At 38.8% G+C, this 25,657-nt stretch overlaps 1 protein-coding gene across 6 annotated transcripts in view; it reads right to left on the bottom strand.

Moving 5' to 3' along the window:
- The window catches only part of nfixb (nuclear factor I/Xb), a 154,701-nt gene that overhangs the window by 25,421 nt on the left and 103,623 nt on the right, over nt 1–25,657 (bottom strand). For all 6 annotated transcript variants that reach the window (XM_053611121.1, XM_053611113.1, XM_053611159.1 and 3 more), the window contains 3 exons: nt 4,907–4,969; nt 2,728–2,802; nt 2,255–2,366 (listed from right to left, as the gene is read on the bottom strand). In XM_053611121.1, the coding sequence (XP_053467096.1) occupies nt 2,255–2,366; nt 2,728–2,802; nt 4,907–4,969 (250 nt within the window). The remainder of the gene's footprint in view (nt 1–2,254; nt 2,367–2,727; nt 2,803–4,906; nt 4,970–25,657) is intronic.

Genomic DNA, 25,657 nt, shown 5'->3' with positions numbered 1-25,657 from the left:
ATTATAATGCAACCTCGAGTCAATACAGTAGACTTTAAATGAATTGAGAAAGATGGAACAAAAATAACAAATAAGTATAATCACATGGATTTTAAAAAACCCCCAATTATAGTAGTATTAATGTCATAATACATAATGCATTTAGCATGTGATTAAAAAAAGAACATAAACATGCTTTCCTGATATGATGAAAATAATATTGTAATTTAAAAGTCCTAATCCATCTGCCACCCGATATATCATGGCTGTCAAACTGCAGTCCTGGAGAGCCTCATTGTTTAGTGGACAGCTTAATTGTTTAGAGCACATATGTAGTTTTATTACCAATTCTTATGGTGAAGGCCTTGTGGAGTTTAATCTAGTATGTAAAAGCAACCATTCTGTGGCCCTTGAGGACTGCAGCCTTCCATCCATACACAACATGTTAGGCTTGTTTGATATATTACATGATACTGATTTAATTATCCCCAGATGATCGTACATTGCCCCGGAATCCTGTTGGCCCTGATTATGTAATCTTTTTAAAAGCTTTTCTATAAGCTTTATTTATTTATTTATTTATTTATTTTAAGTATTTTAAAATGATATAGCAGGCTACAGCCTTGTTATGATCCTCTTCACTGCATCAAAATAATTGTAGGAAGAATGGATTGTAATGAACAAGGAAGAAAATTCACGTATCTGATGGAAAACACATGGGAGGTGTTCCTCTATCATGGTAAAACTCACGTCCAAGCACCAACAATACTATACAACTGCAAGTTGTAGCACAAATTAGACTGAGATGAGTCGAAATAGAACAGGTAAAATGTTCCGTGTACTTCTTCATTTGAACTAAAACACAGCACAAAGACTTATAAGAGTGAATTAACTACAATTACAATGAGCACTACTACTTGAAAACAAAATATTTGGAATTAGGGTAATTTTCTATTATCTTTTATGCAATGTTTTCTGTATAACTTTATGAAAGGTCTGACTCACATTCTGAACAAATCTGAACAAAACAGTTCAAGGCAGTTGTAATTGTGTATACATGTACCAAACGTTTTCTCTTTTACCACATATAATGACCTCATAGTCAACAGAACAGTGTAATTTTGGTGTTTAAAAAAAAAAAAAGAAGTTTTTAGAACATGTTGAGCTTTCCTATCTTAAAATACACAAATGAAAGTTGGAAGGAAATTCTTCTTCTGAGGAAATGAATAGCTCAGAGTAGAACATCCAAATCATTTTCTTGTAATTACTCTAATACCAACATGGCAGACTAACACTTGGATGTACTTTTGTCTCCATCGATGTCTTCATCCAAGCTGTACGCTGTATTGCATGTGAATGACTCTGATCTACTTGGTTTTTATCTTTTGAATGTTAGACTTGCTCCTAGCAAACAAATCAAGTTTATTGCCTTTAACGTTAACTGTTCAAGTTTGGTTTGATGGTGAGAAGGCAGTCCAGAGGCTTACTTATTTGGCCTGTTACATTCAAGCAAATTATATCATATTATACTATTTGATTTGTATATGCCTATTGAAGGCTTATATTTCGTTAGTGATGTAATGAGTGAATAATAAAAAAAAAAAATCCTCTGAAAATTGCACGTAGCTTCAAAATTTTATACGACACACCTCAAATGTGCAAAACCAGTGGAATTAGGTGACTTTTTCCCTCAGCAACTTAGCTCATCTCGGGTTGATTAAATCAAATTGTTTCTTAAAAATGAAATTGTCATCAAGGGAAAATATATGTCAAACAAGCCTGGAGTACGTTGGTGTGAATGAGAAATGGACAGTGCACAGATTTTCAGACTCAGACACAGAGAGAGTTACTGCACGACTCAGAGACAAAAAGAAGTGGAGTGCAGAGAAGAGCAGACTGTGGGGTGTACCTCCGAGGGAGACTGCCATACAGCTCCATTTCAGTCCTGCGGCGGCCCAGAAAAATGAAGGAAAAGAATGTAGACAGTGTGTGTGTGTGTGTGTGTGTGTGTGTGTGTGTGTGTGTGTGAGAGAGAGAGAGAGAGAGAAAAGCAAACAGTGAAAATGAAAGAAATAGAGACAGACAGAGAAAAAGAGAGACAGTAGGATAAATGCAGAGATCAGACAGACAAGAACAGAAAAAAGAGAAAGCTGTCACAAATTAGAGAAAAGAGGGAAAGCATTGGCCAAGCACATTTACTCACATGCAAGTAAGGAAACTTCATCGTGTGTATATATATATGTGTGTATGTGTGTGTGTGTGTGTGTGTGTGTACCTGGTCGATGGGGTGGACGTGATGGACCGGCGACCTAGGTTGATGTTGTAATATCCAGGACTGTCCAGGTCGGCCAGGGAGAAGTTGGGACCGGTAGCTGTGGCAACCGGAGCTAAAGGCAAGAAAGAACAGAATTACTACCATCACTGATATTTTACTTACCTATTTCACTTACTTACCTATTTTTAGTTTATTTATTGTACTGGCGATTTTTGATTTTAAACTACATATGCCTTGTGATGAGAAGAATCCCGTTCTGCCTGGGGGCGGAGCTAATTTCCGAGCCAGAAAATTGCAAACAAACATGCTACTTAAATAAATTTTCCTATGTCTAGAAACACTTTGAACCATTTAAATAGCACCTGTTGGTGTCAGTGAGAGGACAGCTACTGTATGAAATCATTCCATCACTCTATCAGAGGATGACACAGACATGTTGAGAAGAAGAGAGGAAACGTGTCTGTGTGACTCACTCTGTGACACGCGGACCAGCTCGGCCACGTTCCACACTCCTGAAGTCACAAAGCAGTCCTGGAAACTCAAGTGCCCTGGGGTGCGAGAGAGCAACAGAGAATGACACACACACACACACTAAAAAAACGACCTAACCACATAGACCACATTGTTAAATTCATCCTTCTATTTATAATGTGCGCTGTCACAGTGGGACAATAACAGGATGGACATTTTTGGTTAGTCCCACTATGGAAGGCTGGCTTGCCTGAGGTGTTCAGAGAAAAATTGAAGCTTAATGAGGATGCTAAACGTGGCAGAGGGACTGCGTGTTCAATTCCAGTTATTCAGTGGGCTTGTAATGATTTTTAGAATTGATATAAACAGTACTTACAATGTGAGTGAATCACATTTAAATGAGCGATTTGTAATTTTTAGAGCCCTCAGCTTCCTGTGAGGCAACACTAAGACTTCTCCTTCTTCCTAACTGACCCAAAATCCTTTTCTGAAACTGCCTAGTAGAAAATGGCTTTATTATAGATGATAACTCAATCTTTAAAAAGCTTAGGTATATAGTCTATGGTCTTGCGGACCAATATAAAAGTACAGGTCTTGGACCAGGAGTTAAAAAAGATTTATGGCAGTTTCACCAGTGTGCATCGGAATGTTTTAGTTGAAGTCTTTGTTGGTTTCCATATGATTACTAAATAACAGTGCTGAGAGTAAATCCTGTAAAGCCAACAGGTGCCTTTTGCTGTTCAATTCAATCATGATGGGTTTTTTTTTCACATTTCTCAGTATTGTATTGGATTTTGTGTGATTTTTAATATTCAATTCTATACAATTTTATTTGTATAGCGCATTTAACAATGGACATTGTCTCAATGCAGCTTTACAGAAACACAGGATACAGATTTTAAGTGTGTGAATTTATCCCTATTGAGCTAGTCGGTGGTGACGGTGGCGAGGAACAACTCCCTAAGATGATATGAAGAAGAAACCTTGAGAGGAACCAGACTCAGAAGGGAACCCATCCTCATCTAGGTAACAACGGATAGTGTGAAAGGAAAAGTTCATTATGGTTTTTACATGAAGCCTTTGTTGAACTAGTCCCCTGTTCACTAAAGGAGACCTGAGTGCAAAACTGCATGTGATAATACTAGGTTCACACTACATTTTGGTGCAAAATTTGCAAATACAAATATAAACATAAATATCGATATAAATATAATATTACAGTTGCCTCGTGTGACCACAACATTATTTTAAAAAATTAGATTTATTATAAAAAATATATAAAAATAAGCATTTAGAAGATGTCTAGGGAGAGATATGTAACGCCACTGTTTATTCCAAAGCATCTCTGCATGTAGCTTTAAAACTGATTGGCTACCCACACACTGCTCCTGCAGTGACACAGCAGGACCAGAGAGGGAGCAGGGGGTCATAGCAATAACTCAATAAGTATATACTGAAGTATAAGAAAATCTGTGTATGTGGGAGCTGCTTGTGCTCACCCATATGTGTATACCAGTACCAGTGTGTATGTGTGTGTACATAGGTGCACAGATGTAATAATACAGACGAGTGATTCTGTACATGTGTATGTATGTGTATGTATGTGCGGGTGTTTAGCAGGCACTATAGGTAACTGGGTTATTGTTTTTGATTCATCTACATGATCGGCTGGGGTCAGTGTGTGCATGCATGCGTGCATCAGCAATGTTGGAGCATGAGCTCAGTGCTGCTCTATTTGGGAACCATGTGGTTTCCATCACCCAATCAAGCCAGAGTGATTTATGAGCATTCAAGGAGCCTAGCAATACCTAACTACTATGAACTGGAATCACTTGGATGTGCATGTATGCAAATATGCACAATATGTATAGTGTGTGTGTGAGAAAATATTTCTGACCCAGGAAAATAACATGGTTTGGAGCATTCAATCAGATATTACTAGCTTAAATGAGATTTCTAATATGTCATATATTCTGTACGTTGTAGCACATAACAAGATAGCCTAGAGAGGGTGCTGCAGCTTGAATATGCTTGACGCCTTCGTTTCTGGCAGTAAAAACCCAATAACATTTCATTGGAGAATCTGATAGCATTGTCAGTTGTGCTCTCAAATAGAAAAGTGATCATGCTTACATGTTTAAATACATACGCATGTGCAATACGTATCTGTTCTAAGCTTACCATTGGGTGGCGGCTTGACGTCTGCTTCTCCTTGCTGGTTGGAGTTCTCTGATTGTCCAGATTCTGCAAAGAAATGACGAGGATAGAATTAGGCATATTTCAAAACACAGTGACTGAGCCAAGACTAAGGAGTCTTAGGTTCTTTCCACACTTTAATGAATGATGACACAACAGCAAACTAATTGTACAAGACATGTAACAGATTTTGACATTTTAGTTTCAGTGTTGCTGTCCTTGAAAATCTAAAGAACAAGGTCTAATCCTGACTTGTATTAGTTTATTCATCAGGGTCCATGTTGGTGGACGCTCCCGATGTCCTGCCACAGTGCCTGCACTTGCCCCATACCCTGAAAGTGTTCTGCTTCTGTCACAAAACCAGCCCTTACAACCCTTGCAAAATAAAAATCTGATCAGATTTTCAAAAATCAAAAATCTGGCCACATACTGACATTGCTGTATTGCTGTCATAGTTGAGCTATAGTTCTTTATACTCAATAAATCTGCTCAAATTACCTACAACTCTACAGTGAGAATTTAAATCAATACAGGCGTGATATGATTCATTATTCTGTAGGAATTGCTTAGGAGTAATAAACCTATTTGGGCCAAAAGTTTAGAGGCCTTCCTCAAACTGTTGCCACAAATTTGGAAGCACACAATTGTTTAGGATGCCTTTGTACAATTTTCCTTCACTGGAACTAGGGGGACAAACATGTTCCAGCAGGACAAGGCCCCTATGCACAAAGCGTGTGCCATGAGGACATGGTTTGCCAAGGTTGGAGTAGAAAAATTTGAGTGGACTGCACTCAAATGCCAACTTCACCCCACGCCTTCTCACCCAGCATCAGTGCCTGACCTCACTAATGCTCTTGTGGCTGAATGAGCACAAAGCCCCACAGCCACGCTCCAAAATCTAGTGGAAAACCTTCCCAGAAAAGTGGAGGTTATTATAACAGCAAACGGGGACTAAATCTGGAATAGGACGTTCAACATGTACATATGGGTATGATGGTTGGGTGTCCATAAACATTTGGCCATACAATGTGTGATTTAAAGTCTCACTGCATAGTCTACTACATTAAAATAGCATAAAAAGTACATAAAAATAGCATTTACCTAACAACAGCCCTCATTAATGGGGTTAGACGTTTACAGAATGTCTGTAACTAAACTGATATCACAGAGTCCAGACCCTTCTTGTACTTGGCCGAGATTCAGTGACATTCTTTCCGCTATCTAGTGGGTTTTAATAACCGTATACTATACTGGAATACTCTTTAAAATAAGCATGGAATACTAACTAAACAACAAGCGTCCATCATTCTTTCAACAACAGCGTAGTGCAAATAAAAAGTGCTGTATATCAGAAGCAGCGAAGGCTATTGCTGCATTGCAAGTGCTAGAAAATGAGCCAAAACAACAAAAACAGACGTAAATAATGGAAAACTGATACAAAAAGAAGCACTGGCAAAATCAGAATGTGGAAGAAAACCAAGAGCCCTTTTTTCCCCTCACTTGCTCCCTTTCTCGTTGCATGCGCTTCGGTCGCTCTGCGGAATCCTGGCAGCCATCTTAGCATTTGGCAGCCATCTTAGCACTGGTGGTGTCAGAGAATTCCTGCTAGCTTAACATTTGCAAACGCCCTCACTAATACAGGGACACACTGCTCGTGAAAAGACAAAAAACCACCTCCTTTAATGCAATGTCTATATTCACAAAAATATGTCTAAAGCTATACAGCTATATTCCGACAGCTAAATGCTAATCCGGCTGACAGTTAAATGCTAATCCAGAGTCACTATGCAACTATAAAATTACACTGGTCATTGATATTTTTTCTGACCATTTAACATACAACCATATGTAGGCATTTATGTACAGAGAATGAGGATTTCATAGCCATCTTTAAAGCCCAGAAGTCTGTGGGTATGTAATAAGAGACATTAATCAATAAAGAATACAATTTCTGCAAAGTTTAAGGGAAGATAAGTCAGGCAGTGGCATGAGCTATAAAAGGCTAAGCAAATGTAGGGTTATTGTATTATTTTCCATGTGTAGTAAGTGAAAGCATCAATTAAACTTAAAAACAGAAATAGATCAAATGAATCAAAAAGTAAACAACAATTGTCTTCATTATGGTCTCACACATTACTAGAAATTGTCATGATCATTTGCATGGAAACGTATAACTGTTAGGGTTAGCTGCAGGGCAAGAATACCATTACTTAGAACTTTACTCAAACTAAATCCAACAGAATCTGTCTTTGCACAGAGATGATTGGTAGTAGTATTTATGCAAATTGGTATGAATTTGATTGGATGTTTTGTGTAGTTAATAAATCAAGTTAAAATGCTCAGTAATGTGATTGGATTGGTATCCAGGCCAAAGAAAAAATAAATGCATGTGTCACGATTTTTGAGGTGTGAAACAATACACGGAAGGGCGAAACAAAAATGTAGGCAGTATATATTTTAAGAAAATGTAATTAAGTCAGAAAATAAGTATTATTTTAACCTTTCAACCTAATATTACATAAGTATTTTCACCTCGTCTCCCAGCTATCTCCCCCTAGTGGTGTGCAGAAATCAACATGGACGAGGGTTCTGGGTCGTCAACGAGCTCTAATCCAATTACAAGACACGTTAATGGAGCCTTACTGTGCAGAGCTGGACCACAGTGAATGGAAAAGCTCATTCTATTGGACAGAGACAAAAACGAGGCGAGCAGGGGCAACTCACCCTCATGCTCACAATGGAGGCTCTGTCCATTATTAGTGCCGAGGCCCTGTGGTGTCCAGCCACTGCTGTTATCAGCAAATCACAATGCACCCTCCATGCACACACAACAAACACATAAATACACACAGCTCACTAATGTATCCAAAAAAAAAAAAAAAAGCTCAGCACCGTCCTTATCAATCCAGCACACTCACCCAGAGGACCCCGGAACAGAGCACAGGCCAAAATGAATGCGTTGCACACGTACACATACACAAGTTCAAAAAAAGAGATCACACTCTACCAAACATAGGCTTAAAGAAAGAAACAGAGACCTGTGAAGTTAAGCTAATACTCAAATAAAGGTCACTCCAGTAACTTTCAAGAACTCAGACAAACCAAAAGCATCAAATCTAATTGACTCATTTCCAAAGCGCATATTCATAAACAACTGTGCTTGCAAATGACTGTGCACAAACAAAGGTTTGTTTTTCATTTAATTATTTATTTTGTAGCTTATGCATTTGCCAATGAGCTCCGATTGCCAGTTTATCACAGACTCACACTGACAAATGGAGAGGATTAATCTAACACAGGCCTGCTGCAGGACATCTCAAACACCAACAATATAAAATCAACAGCACACAGAGAAGCTGGGTCAAGTAAACTCATCGAGCAGAGGGTACGGAGAAAACTATAAAGAAAAACGAGGGAGTGAGTCAAGGTCGTATTTTTATCGGGCACTTTAATGGCTCAGATTCCTTTGATTTATTTACCCACATTAATAGATTCTCATGTTAGCTCTATAATATTTCGCTAAATTTGACTTTTTTCTTGTGTGATCTGGAATCCACATAAAACTCCAACATCTTTACATCATCTTCACACAGGAATATACGACAGGCTGAATATCAGTCACAGTCAGGCTGAATCCCAAAAAGGATTTCTATTTATTATATTAAGCAACTGCATAAGATATAATAATAATATTCTGGTGTTATACAACCTACACAGTGCAGTACAAATTCTAATAAACACATATTGTTAACTACTTCATGTAATATTAATTTTTAGGACACTTTCTTTGTTTTTATATTTAGAAGCCGTACATTCATTTAAAAACAAAAGATGTAGAATTAAAAAGATGCAAAAATAAAGGATGCCATAAATGACTTACTTAGTAAGACACCTTTCACCAAGAATCATTTAGCCAAAATGTTCAGGGTATACGTGTTTAAACAGATTCATATTAGACAATGTTAGATTTATGTTACAATATGTGATCTTAAAATTCCAGTGTTTTTTTTTATTTTAAAAACCCTTTAATCTGGAATATTATCAAAAGTTTGAATAGTATCCAAGTGAAACTTACTGTTAATCTGATCTTGAACTCCATATGACCTTTCATCTGCCATTTATCAACATATTGCCCTCTGTCTGTGTCTGTACTGCCCTCTATCTGCTGGCCCACTATCTCTGTGTGTATCTAAACAAACTGATTTGCTCTGTTGTTCTTATAGGATGTTGCTTTTCTTCATAACAACTCTGACAAGTATGTGTTACAGCTGAACCACCTGAACACAACCCAGTGCAGCAAATGTCTATGAGAGTAATGATGGAGGGGGGAACATGGTGTGTGTATATATAGATTATACAGTGTTAACTATGTTTAATATACTGACTGATAAAACTGAGCTGACACCTCCACACTACAGACAGAAATACACGCTCACGCCTTACCGCACGACAAAGGACAAAGAGGCAGAACACCCACTCCCCCAACCCCACCAAACGGGTTTTGCATAAGAGGTTTATTGGTATGTTGCTAAACATTCTGACCTTTTTAATCCCTAATGCGCTTAAAATGTTTCAAACCCTTCTAATCCCCAAGGCAATCCCACACAGATGTTCTCAGAGCTCTTCTATTGGAGTATTTTATTTAAGTACCCCCCCCTTCCCACCGCTGTGCACATTATTCATTTCCTATCTTATAAAAGCACACTTGATTCTATGCCTGCGCCCCCTCACCTGAGGCTCTGCAGCAGGCACTCTTTATGGACACTGCTGCACGGGAGGGCCTTTCACTGAAATGCTTCATCAGACGCAGTCAGATCAGCGGGTACAAAGCTGAAGGGGGCCTACCTGCTCTCGAGCTATAACCACCCACTTCTTAAGCGCCCCCCCTGCGCACACACACACACACACTAACCCTGAGCTCACCTCCTTATGTTTTTAGAATGTGTATGAGGAGGAATACAGGAGAGTTAATGAGTACAAAAATGAACCATGTTTGCATGTGATTTAAAATAAATAAAAAATGTGTGCCTTGTTCCTGAGCGCATGCAGTAGCATACATCAGTGTGCAAGTGTGCCTTCCTTATGCAACAGAAGTGTGTGTGTGAGGTGCACACAAGCAATTATGGAACTAAGAATTCATACATTCCTGGCCAATTTTTGTCCATTCTTCATACCAGTTCTAAGTCTATTAGATGTTATATACCTCCTTCAAATCAGGTCTGGACACTGAAACACTCACCCCCCCGAACATGAACAAATGTATATAAACTGGTATGTTGATCCAAGCTTCACCTTCATAATCTTGTGTTCACTTGCTTTGCGTTCATTAATATTAATTAATATGTAACATTCTTTAACAACATACAAAATTCCTCTGCAACATTAAAAAAAAAGTTTTTGGAAAAATGAATGTTTGGAAATCAGTAGCTCTTTTCTACTGATACACCAATACATAATACAACAATATACTGTATAGGACAAAATTTCGATTAAAAAGGTAGGGTGCATAAGACGTTTGCACAGCATAGAAGAATAAAAATCCAATTTGTAACAGCAAAGTGTGTGGAAATGAAGTGGAAATAAAAATTGTAGCTAGCAGACAAAGTATCAAGAACACAGGTTTCAAATTTCAGGCAAAAGTCATCCTTCTTTATCTGTGCAGGAAAAGTGTTTTTCAAGCTGTAGGAGGTAAAACGGAATGATGTTTAAAAATTATACAGTACTGTGCAAAAGTTCTAAGCACATGCAAAGAAACTCTGTAGAGCAAAGATGTCTTCAAAAATAATTAAATTAAATGTTTCTACATTTAAAAAAAAAAAAAAAAAAAGAAATACCGTAAAGAGCAGTGAACAGGAGTAAATGAAACAAAGTCAATATTTAGTGTGACATAAATAAATAAATAAATAAATAGATAGATAAATAAATAAATAAATAAATAAATAGTAGTCTCCGGTACAATTAGTGCAGTTTTATAAGGAAATGAGCTGTAAATGTTACTCAGCATCTTGCAGAACCAGTCACGGTTCTTCTGGAGACTTTGACTGTCGCACTTGCTTCTTATTTTTGCAGCAAAACCCAGCAACCTTCATTGTGTGAAAAGTGTCTCTTACGTAATATACTGCTTTGTTTAATGACATACAAACATTTTTCTGTAGCATTTAATATTGTGCTGGAAAACTAATGTTTGGGAATCTAGTTTTTGTACTGACTCAATAAAGTGGAATAAAAAAATATACAAAAAAAAAAATAGGGTGCCTAAAACTTTTGCACAGTACTATATACATAAAACTGAATCATTAAAGGTTATGATTTAAATGATTATATTGCCTCCTTGGGATTTTCTTTGGTTACCCTGTTTGGTTTATGATGCCTGTCAGAGTATAACATTACAGACACGTAAATTCATATATTAATGTATGTACTATTGTAAGCAGGCTAATTTGAACTATAATATATTGTATATTAGAATATATATTATAGAAAGTGCAAGTAATACATTAGAGTAGCTATACACCCAGCACTAAGACAGCATGTTTTAATATCCATGTACAAGTGTGAAAGCCACTACAGTGTGAGATTTGTGCATAATATTGTGTGTGAATGAAAGCCTTTGGCTAGGCAGACATTCTACCTCTGCCCATGTGTGTGTATATAAACGCAAGTGTGACTGTGCGTCTGTGTAAATATAAATGCGAGCAGGAGTGTGTGCGTGTGAGTCTGTTCCTGTGTGTGTCTCTGTGTGTGTCTCTGTGTGTGTGTGTGTGTGTGCGCGCTTGGCCCGGGTCGTGCCAGAGAGGAGCAGGTGTGCTGAGATCTGCCCTGTCTTGCATGCTGCCCATCTGTGTGCCCGTCTGTGCCCGTTGCCTGCCAACTACACGCCCAGTGCAGAGAGAGACAGAGAGACAGAGACAGAGGGGGAGCTCTAGGGCCTAGCTTAAGGCTATAGCAGGAACGAAGAGAGATGAAGAGAGAAAGAGAGATGGAAATCTGGGTAAACCTGTTGAAAACTATGCAGCAGAGAACTTGCAGAATAGGATTATGATCGTTGCAGTAATATAATATGATCATCACGAAAAGGCCACAATATTCTGCATTTTATGAACCTGTATAGATTCTGGCAGATAAGAATAATATTTTGCAAATGAATCACAAATCGATATGTCATAATTTTAGCACGGCTATTACTTATGGTGTGGGTTTGAAAGACGAAGCATGGAACGTAAGCCTAAAAGAAAGAGGAAAATGAAAATATTAATAGAATAAATGGCAGAAGGACAAGGGAAAGAACTAAATGACAGGCTAGAGTAAGGCAACTGGACTGTGGAAAAAAATCATGGATGAGGAGAGAGAATAAAAGAATCGCGGGAAGGGGGAAGGGAGGCGAGACTGGCAGGATGCCCATTTTTTTCATGTTCTATCCGCACGTCTTCTGGTTAGAAAGATGTACACGCAGATGTATAGAGCCGTCTGGCACAGACACACAGCATTGCAGACAGCTGCTCTTTCCCAAGATAATAGTGCAACCCTAATCCATACATTCAGTGTGCATGCAAATACACACACACACACACACACACGCACACACAACTCTTAATCCATTCAGAAGTGACTGGGCCTGTAGCGATCTATCAACCATACCACACTACTTATGCTGTGAGAGTCTGAATCAGTGAGGCGATTTCTGCACACTTGAAAGATTAAAGTCCTGCCGCAACGATCCTCCGATTTAGCAATTAAAAGCTGCCACTTAAACTTTCACTAATATAAAACAGAATGCTAATCATGGTGCCATCAATGTGGTATAATCCAGATCTATTCACAAGATGCAAGTACAAAGTGTTGTAATGCTGATTAGATTCATTCCAGATGTGCATGAACAGTAAAAGGGAGATGGAAGGAGCACCTGCCACCAGGGGGCGCACGGAGAGATCAGTGAGTAGCTGTGAAAGCTCTATGTAACAAGGAGTTACAAAAGTAATAAAAGCAATATGTTTTTTTTAAATAAAAAAAAGAAATAAACCCGTTAAAACTAGATCTACATAATTTAGTGAGCCTAGACACAGGTAGAGGAGCTCTTAGATTGAGAAACATTTTTAAAAAATTTAGCTTGTTTACAAAAGTTATATTATTGGTTGGTTGAAGCACAACTAACTTGAGGTTATATGACTCGACACTCCAGTTGCTTTACTGTTTTATTTGGTTCTCTTTATGTTTGTAAATTGCACATGAAGCTGTCTGCTTTTACATCTTGCTTTTGCTCCAAAAATAGACATAAGCCTTTTTTTCTCTATTGCATTATGCTTGTCCAAGATGCCAGCAAGTCCATATGAACAGAAAAACCTGATTTTTATTTTTTTTTAGCTAAAATGTAGTCATCCTAAGTGATTAAAAAAAATTACATTACTGTATATTGGTGTTTACATGACCACTTGAATAATCCAGTATTACCAAAATCACACAACGATCAAATTATAAGCAAACCCTATGTACTTGACAGAGCGATGTGTATATTCATATAGGATAGGTTTATTATTGGTATAGATGAGTGCAGGAGTAAGGCAGGCAAAATCCAAGACCACAAAGTCCAAAACAATGTTCCAAAGTCGTCACTGGTATAACACAAGCTGCTCAAGCTACAGGAGTAATCCATAAACAAAGTAAAGCAGTCCAAGGTCAATATGAGAATAATCCGAATGCTGTGGCTGAGAAGACACTATGGAAGTGGCAAGACTTTATACTGACTGAAAGGTGGGAGGTGATAGACTAATGAGTCACACTTAACACTACAAACCTTAGAAAAACTTGAGAAGTGTGCTGGTGTGTTTTAGTGGGAAGGGTTTGATCGATTTGCACATAAGCCCATGAGCTCAGCAAGTGAAGGTGAATGTCTTTCACCCTTCCTCTTTTGAGATTAACTGGATCAGACAAATCCACCTTCTTATACCGAGTTGATCACACAAGTTTAAAACGCACATAAATAGAACCCAATTAAACAAATGAGACAAAAATATTATACTTGGCCATTTATTTATTGAGGAAAATGGTCCAATATTACATATCTGTGAGAGCCAAAAGTATGTACACCTTTGCTTTCAGTAAGCGGTGTAACCATTCTTTGGTAGAACGACTTGTGTGCTTAGGGTCATTGTCTTGTTGCATGACCCACTTTCTCTTGAGATTCAGATCACTTTTCCTTTTCCTTTAGAAATCGCTGGTATAATTCAGAATGCATTGTTCCATCAATGATGGCAAGCTGTCCTGGCCCAGATGCAGCAAAACAGGCCCAAACCATGATACTACCACCACATTTCACCAGGCGCTCACTCACACCCGATTGTCATCCCATTGAAAACACCTGACTTTAATTTCACCTTCAAATTAACTACTGATCCTAGAGGTTCACACACTTTTGCCACTCAGCGATACGTAATTCTGGATGATAATCTGATGATCATCAGAAAATCTGATGTTTTAGGTCATATTTATGCAGATATGTAGAAAATTCTAAAGGGTTCACAAACTTGCAGGCACCACTTTACATATTCTAACTGGTTAATTGAAAGCCCTGAACAGCACTGTAACAATCAGGCTGATTTAGGGACTTGGCACTGTGTGAATCAAGACAGGTCAAATAAGTCTAGTCATCAATTTAATAAGTAAGGAATAAAACACAATGTGCTGTTATAGGAGCATAATCAACAACAGGATGGTGTGGTGTTTTATTCTTCTCATACCACATCAATTTATCAACCATTACAATGTTTTATTTATTAATGAAAGACGCAACGTTTTTAACCATTTATAGATACTTCAAATATGTGGAATGTAAAACTTACCACTTACATTATGTTTCCTCACCAGCCTCTGTCTTTTCTTTCTCTTGAAATTCATAAGACAAAAAACACATCCTCCTTTTTAAAATGGTCTATCATTAGACTTAGATAAAGGTTGAGCGTCCGTCATAAAGTTTCCTATGAATTAACTGTTCTATACAAATTATAACATATTACAATGGGCATATTAATATAAACCTGTGATTTTAATTACAGCTGGTACAACTGCTGCGCTGTTATAGAATAATTAATCAACAACTTCTGACCAATCAGATCTGAGAACTCAATAACACTGTGGAATATATCATTATAACTTTTGTGCCAAAAACTTTAACAGTCACACAGAAAAAGAGACCGTGATGGACTTTGCACAATAAATGAAATTTGCTCACAGCAAACGAATGCCTTGAACAGTTATTTCTAAAGGAGCAGTGCTTTAATTGTAGCAATAGTGTTTTAAAAGTAAAGACAATTTATCTCCCCTTAAAAGCCAGACTGCAGCAAAGTAAAATGTTGGTGTAATGTCATTAGCGTGCAACTCTCGGTTTATTAAAAGTGTCATTAATCATTGAAATGCTTTTGAATATGTTTTATGATTTTAAATCCCCGGTGTTAAACCATGATCAGCTATTTTAAGGACTAAACATACTCTACACAAGTGCACAAACAGACACTGAGCAGTGAAAAATGAGCATTATATGTCATTCTCTTCGTTAGGGGTGCAGTAGCAGGCAACAACAGGTTGAAGCTGTCAACTCTGATTTGTGTTTTCCATCATGGCAGACCAGTATGATAAGTGGGTTTTTTTTTTTTTTTTTCCCCTGAACATGTTCATACACATTTCTGTACCACTTGGTCATCTCTTGAAAACTGATTGGAAATTGACTGAAAATGCTAAGCAATGACTAATACCCGGTCTGATCCTGAGTTCGGGTTACTGTCTGTGTGCAGTTTCTCCCTGTGTCCATGTGGGTTTCCTCCGGGTTCTCCGGTTTCGTCCCACCTCCAAAAATATGCCAGAAGTTGAATTTGCAACATAAAATCTCCCCTTAGATGTGAATGCGTTTATGAATGTTCTGGCATACCCCTACCCCAGTCTATCTATTCCTCCATTCCTCCCTCTTTTATATTCCTTCTCTGTTATTCAGAGTGTTATTATCCAGCTCTCTGAAAAACAAGTGTGTTACCAGACACCAGCACTGGGTCCAACTACTACACAACCGAGCTTACATAAGTCTTCTATATAGTGTTATGTCTGCAGATCAGAATTAGTAGCGGTGGGCAGAGATTCAGAAGGGATGACATGGTAGTGCATCATAAGGACTGTTATCTTCTAAAGAGCTCATAGGGGAAGTGAACTGATGGGAAAGAGGGTGGAGAGTGGATAGAGTGACCTCAAATTTGCAACAATAAACCCATTATGTGCCCCCACTCAATGACCATATAATGCAGCACGAGACTATATAATAGCACGTTCTGGAAGAAAAAAAAATGTGTGGGGAGGTTATGTGGGAGAAGATATGCAACGCAGCCCCCCCCCCCCACCCCCACCCCCCTGGGGGGAGCACTCTATATGCATTGTGTGTGTGTGTGTGTGAGTCGGGAGTGTGGATCATGTGATGGCACCATGTGCCAAAAAGAGAGCTTGAAAGTAAGTTGGTGAGAAAGAGAGAGAGAGAGAGAGAGAGAGAGAGAGAGAGAGAGAGAGAGAGAGTGGGGGTGAGGGGGTTGGGGAAGCTGTGGGAACGGCAGGTCTTGCCAAGAAAGACAAGCACAGGGAAAATAAAAAAGAAAGAGAGACTTGTTGGCAAAGAGTGAAGGAGGCCAGATAGTGATGAGAGAGAACGTGATAAATGGTAAAAGAGAGAAAGAGAGAGACAGTTAAAGTGGGAGTGAATGGATGGGGATGAGACAGGCAGGTGTGGTGAGGAAAAAGAGGAGAGGACTTAGGCTCAGTATATAAGACCAATGATAAGAGCAGAAGATTTTAAGAGTAGAGGTGAATACTAGTGTAAAACCATTACTATCCCATATCCCATAACTACTGAACTCTTGGTTTTCTAAGATGCCGCCCAGAGAAACTGCCTTGACTTCACCTTTCTCAAATGCTTTATTCAGCTGCTTATCTGCTAATGTATTGGAATAAATGACTAAATACAGAAATAAATCTACCAGATTTTCACTAACTACGGCATGATTCTTTAAACAAAAGACGGAAAGGAGAGAAGGGCGTTCAGTAAACTACCAAGCTTTTATTAACAAATTAATTTATTATTAATTTTATTATTCTGGTAGTTACACATAGCTATTTATCACTTTTGTTTGGGAGAACTCACTGCCTTGAGGGGTCTATGTCCACCTGCCGCCTCGCAGCACCTTGCAGTTCCATGCAGCCTCGCAGTTCCATGCAGCACATAAAAGACTTGACACTTCATTAAGACACACATCCATCACCCACCATTCAAGCGTGGCGTGTTCATGCCTTAGATACTGTGTAAACATACAATACATCAAGGCAAAATCCCACACATACATCAAAAGCCATTGCAAAAGAATTGCATATTTCATACATATGCAATGACCTCCAGAATTATTGGTACCCTTGATAGAATTAGCAAAATGAATATATGTATAAAAAGAATAACATAGTAAGTGATATTTTGAGCATATCAACATACAGTGACATAGTTTTATATAGGTTTATTTATTTTCTCCAAAGATATTTTGTTAAGCAGTGTCTGCCCTCTAGAAAATAATAATTCTGACTCACTTTCTGTAACGTTTATCCAGGCTGGAGACACTTGTATAGAATCTTGGTCCATTCCTCAGAGCATTTTAAGCTCCTTTATATTCTTAGGTTTGTGCAATTCAGACCACAGGTTTGAATTAGTTCGAATAGTCATTGATTTTGTGTTTCCTTAACCATTTCTCTACCTATGGCCAAGTTTGAACATCTTGGTAGAAGCAGCCAGGTTTTGGGCTGAAATATCCTGGTATGTTGCAGAATTCATGATGTCATCAATCTTCACAAGAGCCCCTAAACCAATACCCACAAAACAATCCACAAAGCATCAATGATTCACCTCCATATTTGACAGTGGCTATCAGATGCCTTTACTTCTATACATAATGAAAGGCAAAGAGGCTTTTACATATGTGCAACCTCATATTTATACCCCTGGAAAACAGGGCATGGTTAAAGGCAACAACTGAGTTCCTGAGGACTGAGAGGAAATAAAGTATATAAGTTTTCAGGAATGACACTTCTTGAGGGATGTAAATTGTTCAGACACATTCATATACTGTATATCCATCCATCCATCCATCCTCTATATCCTACACAGGGTTGCAGGGGGAGCCTGGAGCCTATCCCAGGGAACTCAGGGCACAAAGCAGGGGACACCCTGGAGGGAGTGCCAACCCATCGCAGGGCACAATCACACACATATTCACACACTACAGACAATTTGGAAATACCAATCAGCCTACAACACATGTCTTTGGACTGGGGTGGGAAACTGGAGAACCCGGAGGAAACCCCCGAAGTACGGGAAGAACATGCAAGCTCTGTGCACACAGATTCGAACCCCCAACCACAGAGGGGCTGTGTCCCACCGTGTCCCCATATACCGTATGTATATAAAATAATATTTAAAAAGTAAGATACATTTTTGAAAAAGATAAATAGGCTTGGCATCGCAATTGAAATATGTCTTGCAGGCAGTAGAGAGCTCTAAAGATCATAAACTGCTCGTTTAAAAAGTCTGAGTCTGAAAGTAATGCAGAGGGAGTATTCTCTAAGGAGTAAAACATAAACAACCCACACGTTCCTCAACAAACAACTCCAAGAAAGTAGGTGGCCTATGTCTTACAGGTACAAATCTCACAACGCTACACAACTGCAAGTCCAAAACCTAAGAAGAATATGACAATTATGTAATGCAAAGGAGCCAGGCTGGACATTCAGTATGAAACAAAATGTACATTATATTAATGGACTGCAGGAAGGCTACCTAATCTCAAAGGTTATCCTGTTTTAAATTTTTTTTTATTTGGTTCTCCCTTTAAACAGCCAGTCACAAACAAGCTTTTAGACGGTCACTTGGCAAGGCTTTTTTTCAGCCTGTAAACCGGGCAAATAAATATGTGGATAATCGCTCCGAACTGGGGAGATGTGTTTTACAAGTGAGTAAAACCACATATAGACACATAAATGGCGCCCGTTAAAACAATCACGAGCGCCACAGAGAATGCTCATTTTACTTAATGAATGGTTCAAGAGCAGTGGGGGAAGAGAAGAGTGCTGCATGAGTACAGTTAAAGTGTCAATGTGAAGAAAGAGAACGAAAGACACAGAGATCGGAAGAAAAAGATGGTCACTAAAGACAGGAAAAATTAGCACAGAATACAGTAGTTCAGTTGTGGGTCAGCATAATACAATGCTTATCATAGGGGGAAAAATTATTTACAAAAAAAACGGTGTGTTTGTGTGTGGGTGTGTGTGTGTGTGAGGTGCTGTCTTTTTGCTTGGGTTTCTGTCTTTTGGTATGTGTTTATTTATGTGTGTTGGTATTATGTCTAGAGCTGATGAGATGAATCAGGTAAATGAATGGAATCGTGTCTAAACTGCCATGTAGGTCAGACAAGCACCCACACAATACAAACATTGTTTGTTGTTACGTCTCGGTAAAGTGTATTTATTGATTTATTTTCACTGTGGGGCTATGAACCGAATATAAGAATAGTTATTATACTATGGTATAAGAAAGAAATGTAGTCTATTTCCTAATAGAGGGTTTTTTTCCATATGTAGGTTCATCCTGAACTTTTCCCGCTCTCTCACACACACTGCTATAATAAGAGAGGCGGTATGTTAGTGCTGGTGAGTCTACGTGGCAGAAGGAAAGACTTGGCCTTCGCTTTCACAAACAGGATTCATCATATCCACATGTTGCTTTAGGGTCAGGTGAGGCCAGTGAAATATGTGTGTATGTGTGTGTGTGTGTGTGTGTGTGTGTGTGTGTGTAATTCCATATGCTAAAGTCTCACACTGACTTGGCTTAATATTCTGGCTTATTAACAATCTTGGCTCACATCACATTATAGCAAATACGCAGAGCTGTAGATCATGTACCAATCCATTTATTAACTGACATAATAGACACTGAATCTCCATCATGCATTAACCTCTCAGTGCTGAGTTAAGCCATGATTCAATCCGTCTCTGGAACTATCCGAGTGGATAAGACCGTAATGTTACACTGCTCATCTGTTAGGAGCACACCTCGGCGATAAGAGCATAGTATATGAGATACTATGTGAGCGGGTTATGTATCAAACTCAGCCTTATCACAAACTTCACACATCATTCTCTCCTACGTTTCTCAGGAATGAGAGGTGCTAGGGATGGGCTGAAGGAGACAAAAACAGAGAAGAAGGGGGAGTGTAGGGGCAGAGAAGAGGAGGTTTCAGACTTTGGCGCCAGAGCATGGGGGGCTGGGCTTGGGTTTTTTGACATCACTACATTTGAGACCCAAGTAAGTACACATTCTGGATTAGAATCTTAATTTTCGGTGTATTCAGGCCATTGTAGTTAGTTACAGTTCACGTCTAAGGTATCGGGTAGCCAAACGACTTCTTTGGCTGTGCCATACTACGAGCATGTAGTATGAATGAATGTCTGGAAATCTATGACCACATAATTAGTGCAGTTATTTGGGTAAGAAAGGATGCCATTACTCTCCTTTACTCCCCTGTCAGAACAACACTACAGCTGCAAACATACTTATCTGCACATTCATTTGCATGAGCTTCATATGTCTAAGAGCAACGTGTTAGCCTCCTCCCAAATTGGTTGGTACCTGTTGTGTGATAGAGAAGAACGAGCTAGTTGCTGAATAGGTTGTGACTACATAAAGAAAAAAAGTTTGACTTTTAAAGAGAACCCTTTGTTTGTAATTTTGTTAAATGATATTTAATTGTCGCTACTGTTTTTCAAAGCCAGACTGCAGTCCACTGGACTGACATTCAACACTTTGTTCACATCACTGTCGCAAACATAGCCAAACAGTGTTATGTAAGAACTAACATTGATGATTTGCCTGTTTCCCCCACTGTAATCCAAAGGTTGGACTGCTTGTGAGAAAGAACTAATCCTAATGCAAGGGTGTTTAATGCCAAAGCAAAGACCTTGCTTCTCTTCTCTTTCTTTGAGTTTATCAATGGATTGCTGAGTGTACAGATATCCCATGTGACACTCTTGTCTATAAGAAAAAAATGAAACAGAATAAAACATTACTCATTACATTTCGCAAAAGTGTTCAATAATATGTCAGCAAATGCAAATATTTGTACAAACTGTTATTAACATTAGTCCAAATCAAAATAAACTCCAAATCCCAAAACCACCACTACCCCCTCTACAGTACATTGGCCACCCAATTTTTTGACGTCATTTGATCAGTGCCAATGACTCCATAAAGTGAGTCTAATCAGGGGGCCAAATTCACAATAAAAGCATACTGTTTTCCACTACAACAAAAGTTAATACAAGCGTGTATGTAACACACTACAATGCAATACTATATAAATATATCGGGGTTCGAATCCCATCTCCTCCCTGGAGGTTCCCATGTTCTCCCCATGCTTGGTGGGTTTCCTCCGGGTACTCAGGTTTCCTCCCCCACTCCAAGACATACATTGTAGGCTGATTGGCATATCAAAATTGTCCGTAGTGTGTGAATGTGTGTGAATGTGTGCGCGATTGTGCCCTGAAATGGGCTGGCACCCCATCCTAGGTGTACCCCGCCTTGTGCCCCGAGTTCCCTGGGACAGACTCCAGGCTTCCCATGACCCGGTGTAGGATAAGCAGTATGGAAAATAGATGGATACAACATGCCCTCAGTTACTAAACTCGGAGCTGGTCATTCACTTCAGGAGTTTTATATGCATACTCCACCAAATAACGCTAACAGCTACCATGGAACCTATTGCAGTCTGCATTGTTTGGCAGCTGCTCCACATCAGTCTAGTGTTTCACACTGCGCCTTCGGGAGCCGCCATTCAGGCTATACTTTAAGAAAAACAGCTTTATATAAACACACAAAGACAGAAAGCAAAATAGAGACTGGAAGATAGGGGAACAGAGATGAGACGAAGAGCTGGGAAGTGTAGAAGTGTATGAAATGTGGTGACACCAAGTGAGAGAGAAGAAAGAATATGAAAGAAAATGCCATGAAAGACAAAAGAAAAACCAAAGGTAAGGAGATGGGTCAGGCAGTGCGAGGTGAATTAGAGACAGACATAACGTTTTGCTTTATGAACATACCCATGCTCGGTTGTGTCATGAAGATGAGCTTCTGTTAAAGTCAGATTGTACAAATAATTACAAAAGTAAAAGTACAGAATGCAGCATTTCTTCCAACAATCCGATTGCTGACTTTCATTTAGACAGTGAGATCATGTGGATAGGAGATCATGTGCTAGAAGTTTTAAGACTAAGAAAGGTTTAAGACGTGATTGCGTGCAGCAGTGAAAGTATATATGGGAGAGAGTTGGCTCCTTCGTCGAATTAGGTCATGGTAAAGAATGTGCGCATTAAACACAGCCATCCAGCCCTCCGTCCCTGAGTTCTCTCAGCTTGAGCTGTAACAGGCCTCGGTGGAGTGTGTTTGTGTGTGCAGGGTGAAATGGCAACCCACAACAGAGAGAGAGACCTCATGGCTTCAAGATGTGTCTGCCTGAAAACTCAACAAACACTGGCAGGGAGAAGTTTGCTCAAACGCACGTGGACAAAACAAACCGCTTTCTGACTGTCAGGGGGAAGGAAGGGAGAGAGTGAGGGTGAACAAGAGAAAGGTTTGAGGGAAGTTTTTTTCTGTTTGTTTGTTTGTTTCTCTTTTTTTTTTATAGTTTAATCACAAACAGGAGGACTATGCTGAAAACACCATGACAAAAAGCAAAGTTTACATGAGCTAATAGCTAAAATGAGGGAGTGGGAGGGAAAGATAAGCATGGGGAAATGAACAGAAACGAGTGGCTAAACTTTACAGACCTGCAAGATGATGGTGATAGAGACAGAAAAGAAGGGGAAAAAGTGAGCAGGAGACTTGAAAATGGAAAGTATGCATGCATAGGATGGAAAATTAAACAAAAAATGGAAATGTGGCACTTATGGATTCAAATCCCCACTTCTTTCCTCTGCTTCTCCTTATGCACTCACTCACTCACTCTCTCTCTCTCTCTCTCTAGTGCCCAGCCGCAGGCTAGCGAAGGCCCATTAAAACATGAGAACAGAAAAATGAAAACAATACATAAACCACCCAAAGAAAGGCAACGAGGCTGGGGCCAAAAACAGGGCCAAAATGCGGTAGAGAAATAAAGGAAACTTAAAGACAGACGAACAGAACAGAATAATAACAGCATGTGAACACAACGCATGATTGTATGTGTGTGTGTGTTTTCTTTTGAGTTACTCTGTTTGAGCCATACCGCAATAGAAAATAAGCTGAAATAAAATCCAGCATGCCAAATCTGCCTGTCTGAGCTCAGTCAAAGCTTATATCGTCAATCAAAAGTTCAGAAAGAGGTAGCACAGCATGCTGCTTGCAAACTGTGCAAAAGAAAGTCAGAATAAAATCAGCATTCACTTTTGTAGTGAATTTTCCTGAGGTGATACTTGAGACTATTTTTTTGTTACAGTCCTCCAGTTGTCATTCACATCACCAGGGCAAAAAGTGATTCTTCATGGTTCTAATTTCATTATTTTGACTGGTTACATCAAACCTGCACGATGAAATATTTATTTTCATGGTCTTTCCTCACTCGACTCTGACTTAAAGATATTATTTTATACCTAAGAGGCACATGAAAAACAACTCTTGGATTAGGAATAAAAAAAAAATAGATAGAAATGAGAATCAATATTGTAACATTGTGTTTTCTCTTAATTTAACATAGCTCTTCTCAGCTACATCATTTTTAAAATTGAAAAAAACAACTGCACAACAGACATTTAAGCAGTTTCGTTCATCTGTGTACTGTATTCTATATTCACTATCGAGAGTTGTCAAATTCTGTTAAGTTACATTCAAATTTTTATTACTTCAAAGGTGGTCTCTTATTCACTTTCTGCTCGCTACATAGTGTAGAACATTACTGCATAGACTACCTATGTAGTGTACAATATGTCGAATAGAAAGGCATTTGAACTTCAGCTACAGAAAAAGCACAAACGGTTTCTGGAAACTTACTTAGTTGTTCATACAGTGTTTGAATGTGGATTTTTTAATCCCTAATTATTATGAAATTTGACTGTCCTGATATATATGAACTTCATCACTGATCTGCCTATGCAAAGATAAAGCCATACAGCTTATGTTGTGCCTAGAGCTTAGGCTAAGGATACATTTGCTTGAAAATTATTTCCAAATTTATTTTTTAATAGCATGAGTTTTAAGACCAAGCAGGACTCTTTCTCTATCTCTCTAAAACCCTGTGTCAAACACCTTCAGACCCCTCTGACCCAGTAGGTAGTAAGAGCATTCGCATTGACTCGTTTGGCTGATGCTTTTATCCAATTACGACTGAGACAGGACACAGCTGAGTGGCTGAGGATTAAGGTCTTGCTCTTAGACTCAACAGTGGTAGTTTTGAACAGATATGAACTCACAACCCTCCAATTAGTAGTCCCAACTTTTCACCACTGAGACACCACACCGTGTTATTTAAATAAAACCTAGGGGTAGGGTTAATTCCATTACTTCCTGGTCTCTGGACTTTCGAATCCCAAGCAATTAACAATAAGGATGATAATAATAAGGACTTGATCATAAAGGTGATATGTGCAGCATGTCAAGTCACAAAACTGATTGTGGTTCTATCTGTAGTTGTTGTTCTCTTATTCCATCAATTGACTGACTCCGCACAGTAACACTTCAATCTGCATGTGTGCCTCTTTTCCAGCTCTCTTAATCTTGGCCAATGGCAGCATTCATTAGATGAAATTTACAAGCTGATCATGTTGGTCCATCTTGAGATTGACTAGGGAACATGGCTGGTTTCATCCAAGCTGACTCGCATTAAATCTCAGGAAACTAAATCTAATGAATTAAAAATAAATAAATAAATAAATAAATAAAAGCCACCTGGTGGCCAGGAGCAACATGCCAACACTGACATAAGCAGAACACACACTGGCTTAGTTTTCAACTACATTACTGCATGACACAGGGCAAGTTACAGCCAATTAACTCCTAAAACTAAAACTTTTTACCCAACACATTGACAAAGTCCTATAATATTGAAATAACCCCTTAGACCGAATCTTGCAGATACACTACTGCATCTGGGACTTACATTGCATAATACAGCAACGTGTGTTTTATGCTATGACAATTGTTTTAACAGCACCATGAATTTATTCATTCACTCACTCATTCATTCACTCGTCTTCAGTTTATCCTGGTTTGGGTTGTGATGGACATAAACCAGTAACACTCTGGGGATGAGGCTATGTTATGTTATGTTAGGTTAGGTTAGGTTAGCTTAGGTTCATTTAGTTGAAGGTTTATTTCTCAGTTCCAGCTGTATAAGCTGTGAGGCTCACTTCTGCTTAAATCTTTTGGGTTATGTAAGGTAAAGCCCTAACTCACTATGCCTGATGTTACATATTACTGTAATTGCAAGTAGGGGAAAAATTCCAGAGAGAGATGTGAGAGGAAGGTGATTTTTGACATGCAAGAAAGGGGAGGACAGAGAGCTAGAGTCTAGAGAATGATAAGGGAGAGATGTGAATGGAAGAAAAACGTGAGCCACTAATACAACAGATCCTGTGGAGAATTTCCTGCTCTGCTAATGGCCTGTTTGTTTGTGTAGACAAAATAGGTCACATGCCATTTCAAAA

This window comes from Ictalurus furcatus, chromosome 2 (assembly GCF_023375685.1).
Source record: "Ictalurus furcatus strain D&B chromosome 2, Billie_1.0, whole genome shotgun sequence".
Classification (NCBI taxonomy): Eukaryota; Metazoa; Chordata; class Actinopteri; order Siluriformes; family Ictaluridae; genus Ictalurus; species Ictalurus furcatus.
Note: the sequence above shows the minus strand (reverse complement) of the source record. Positions and strands in the feature narration are given on the sequence as shown.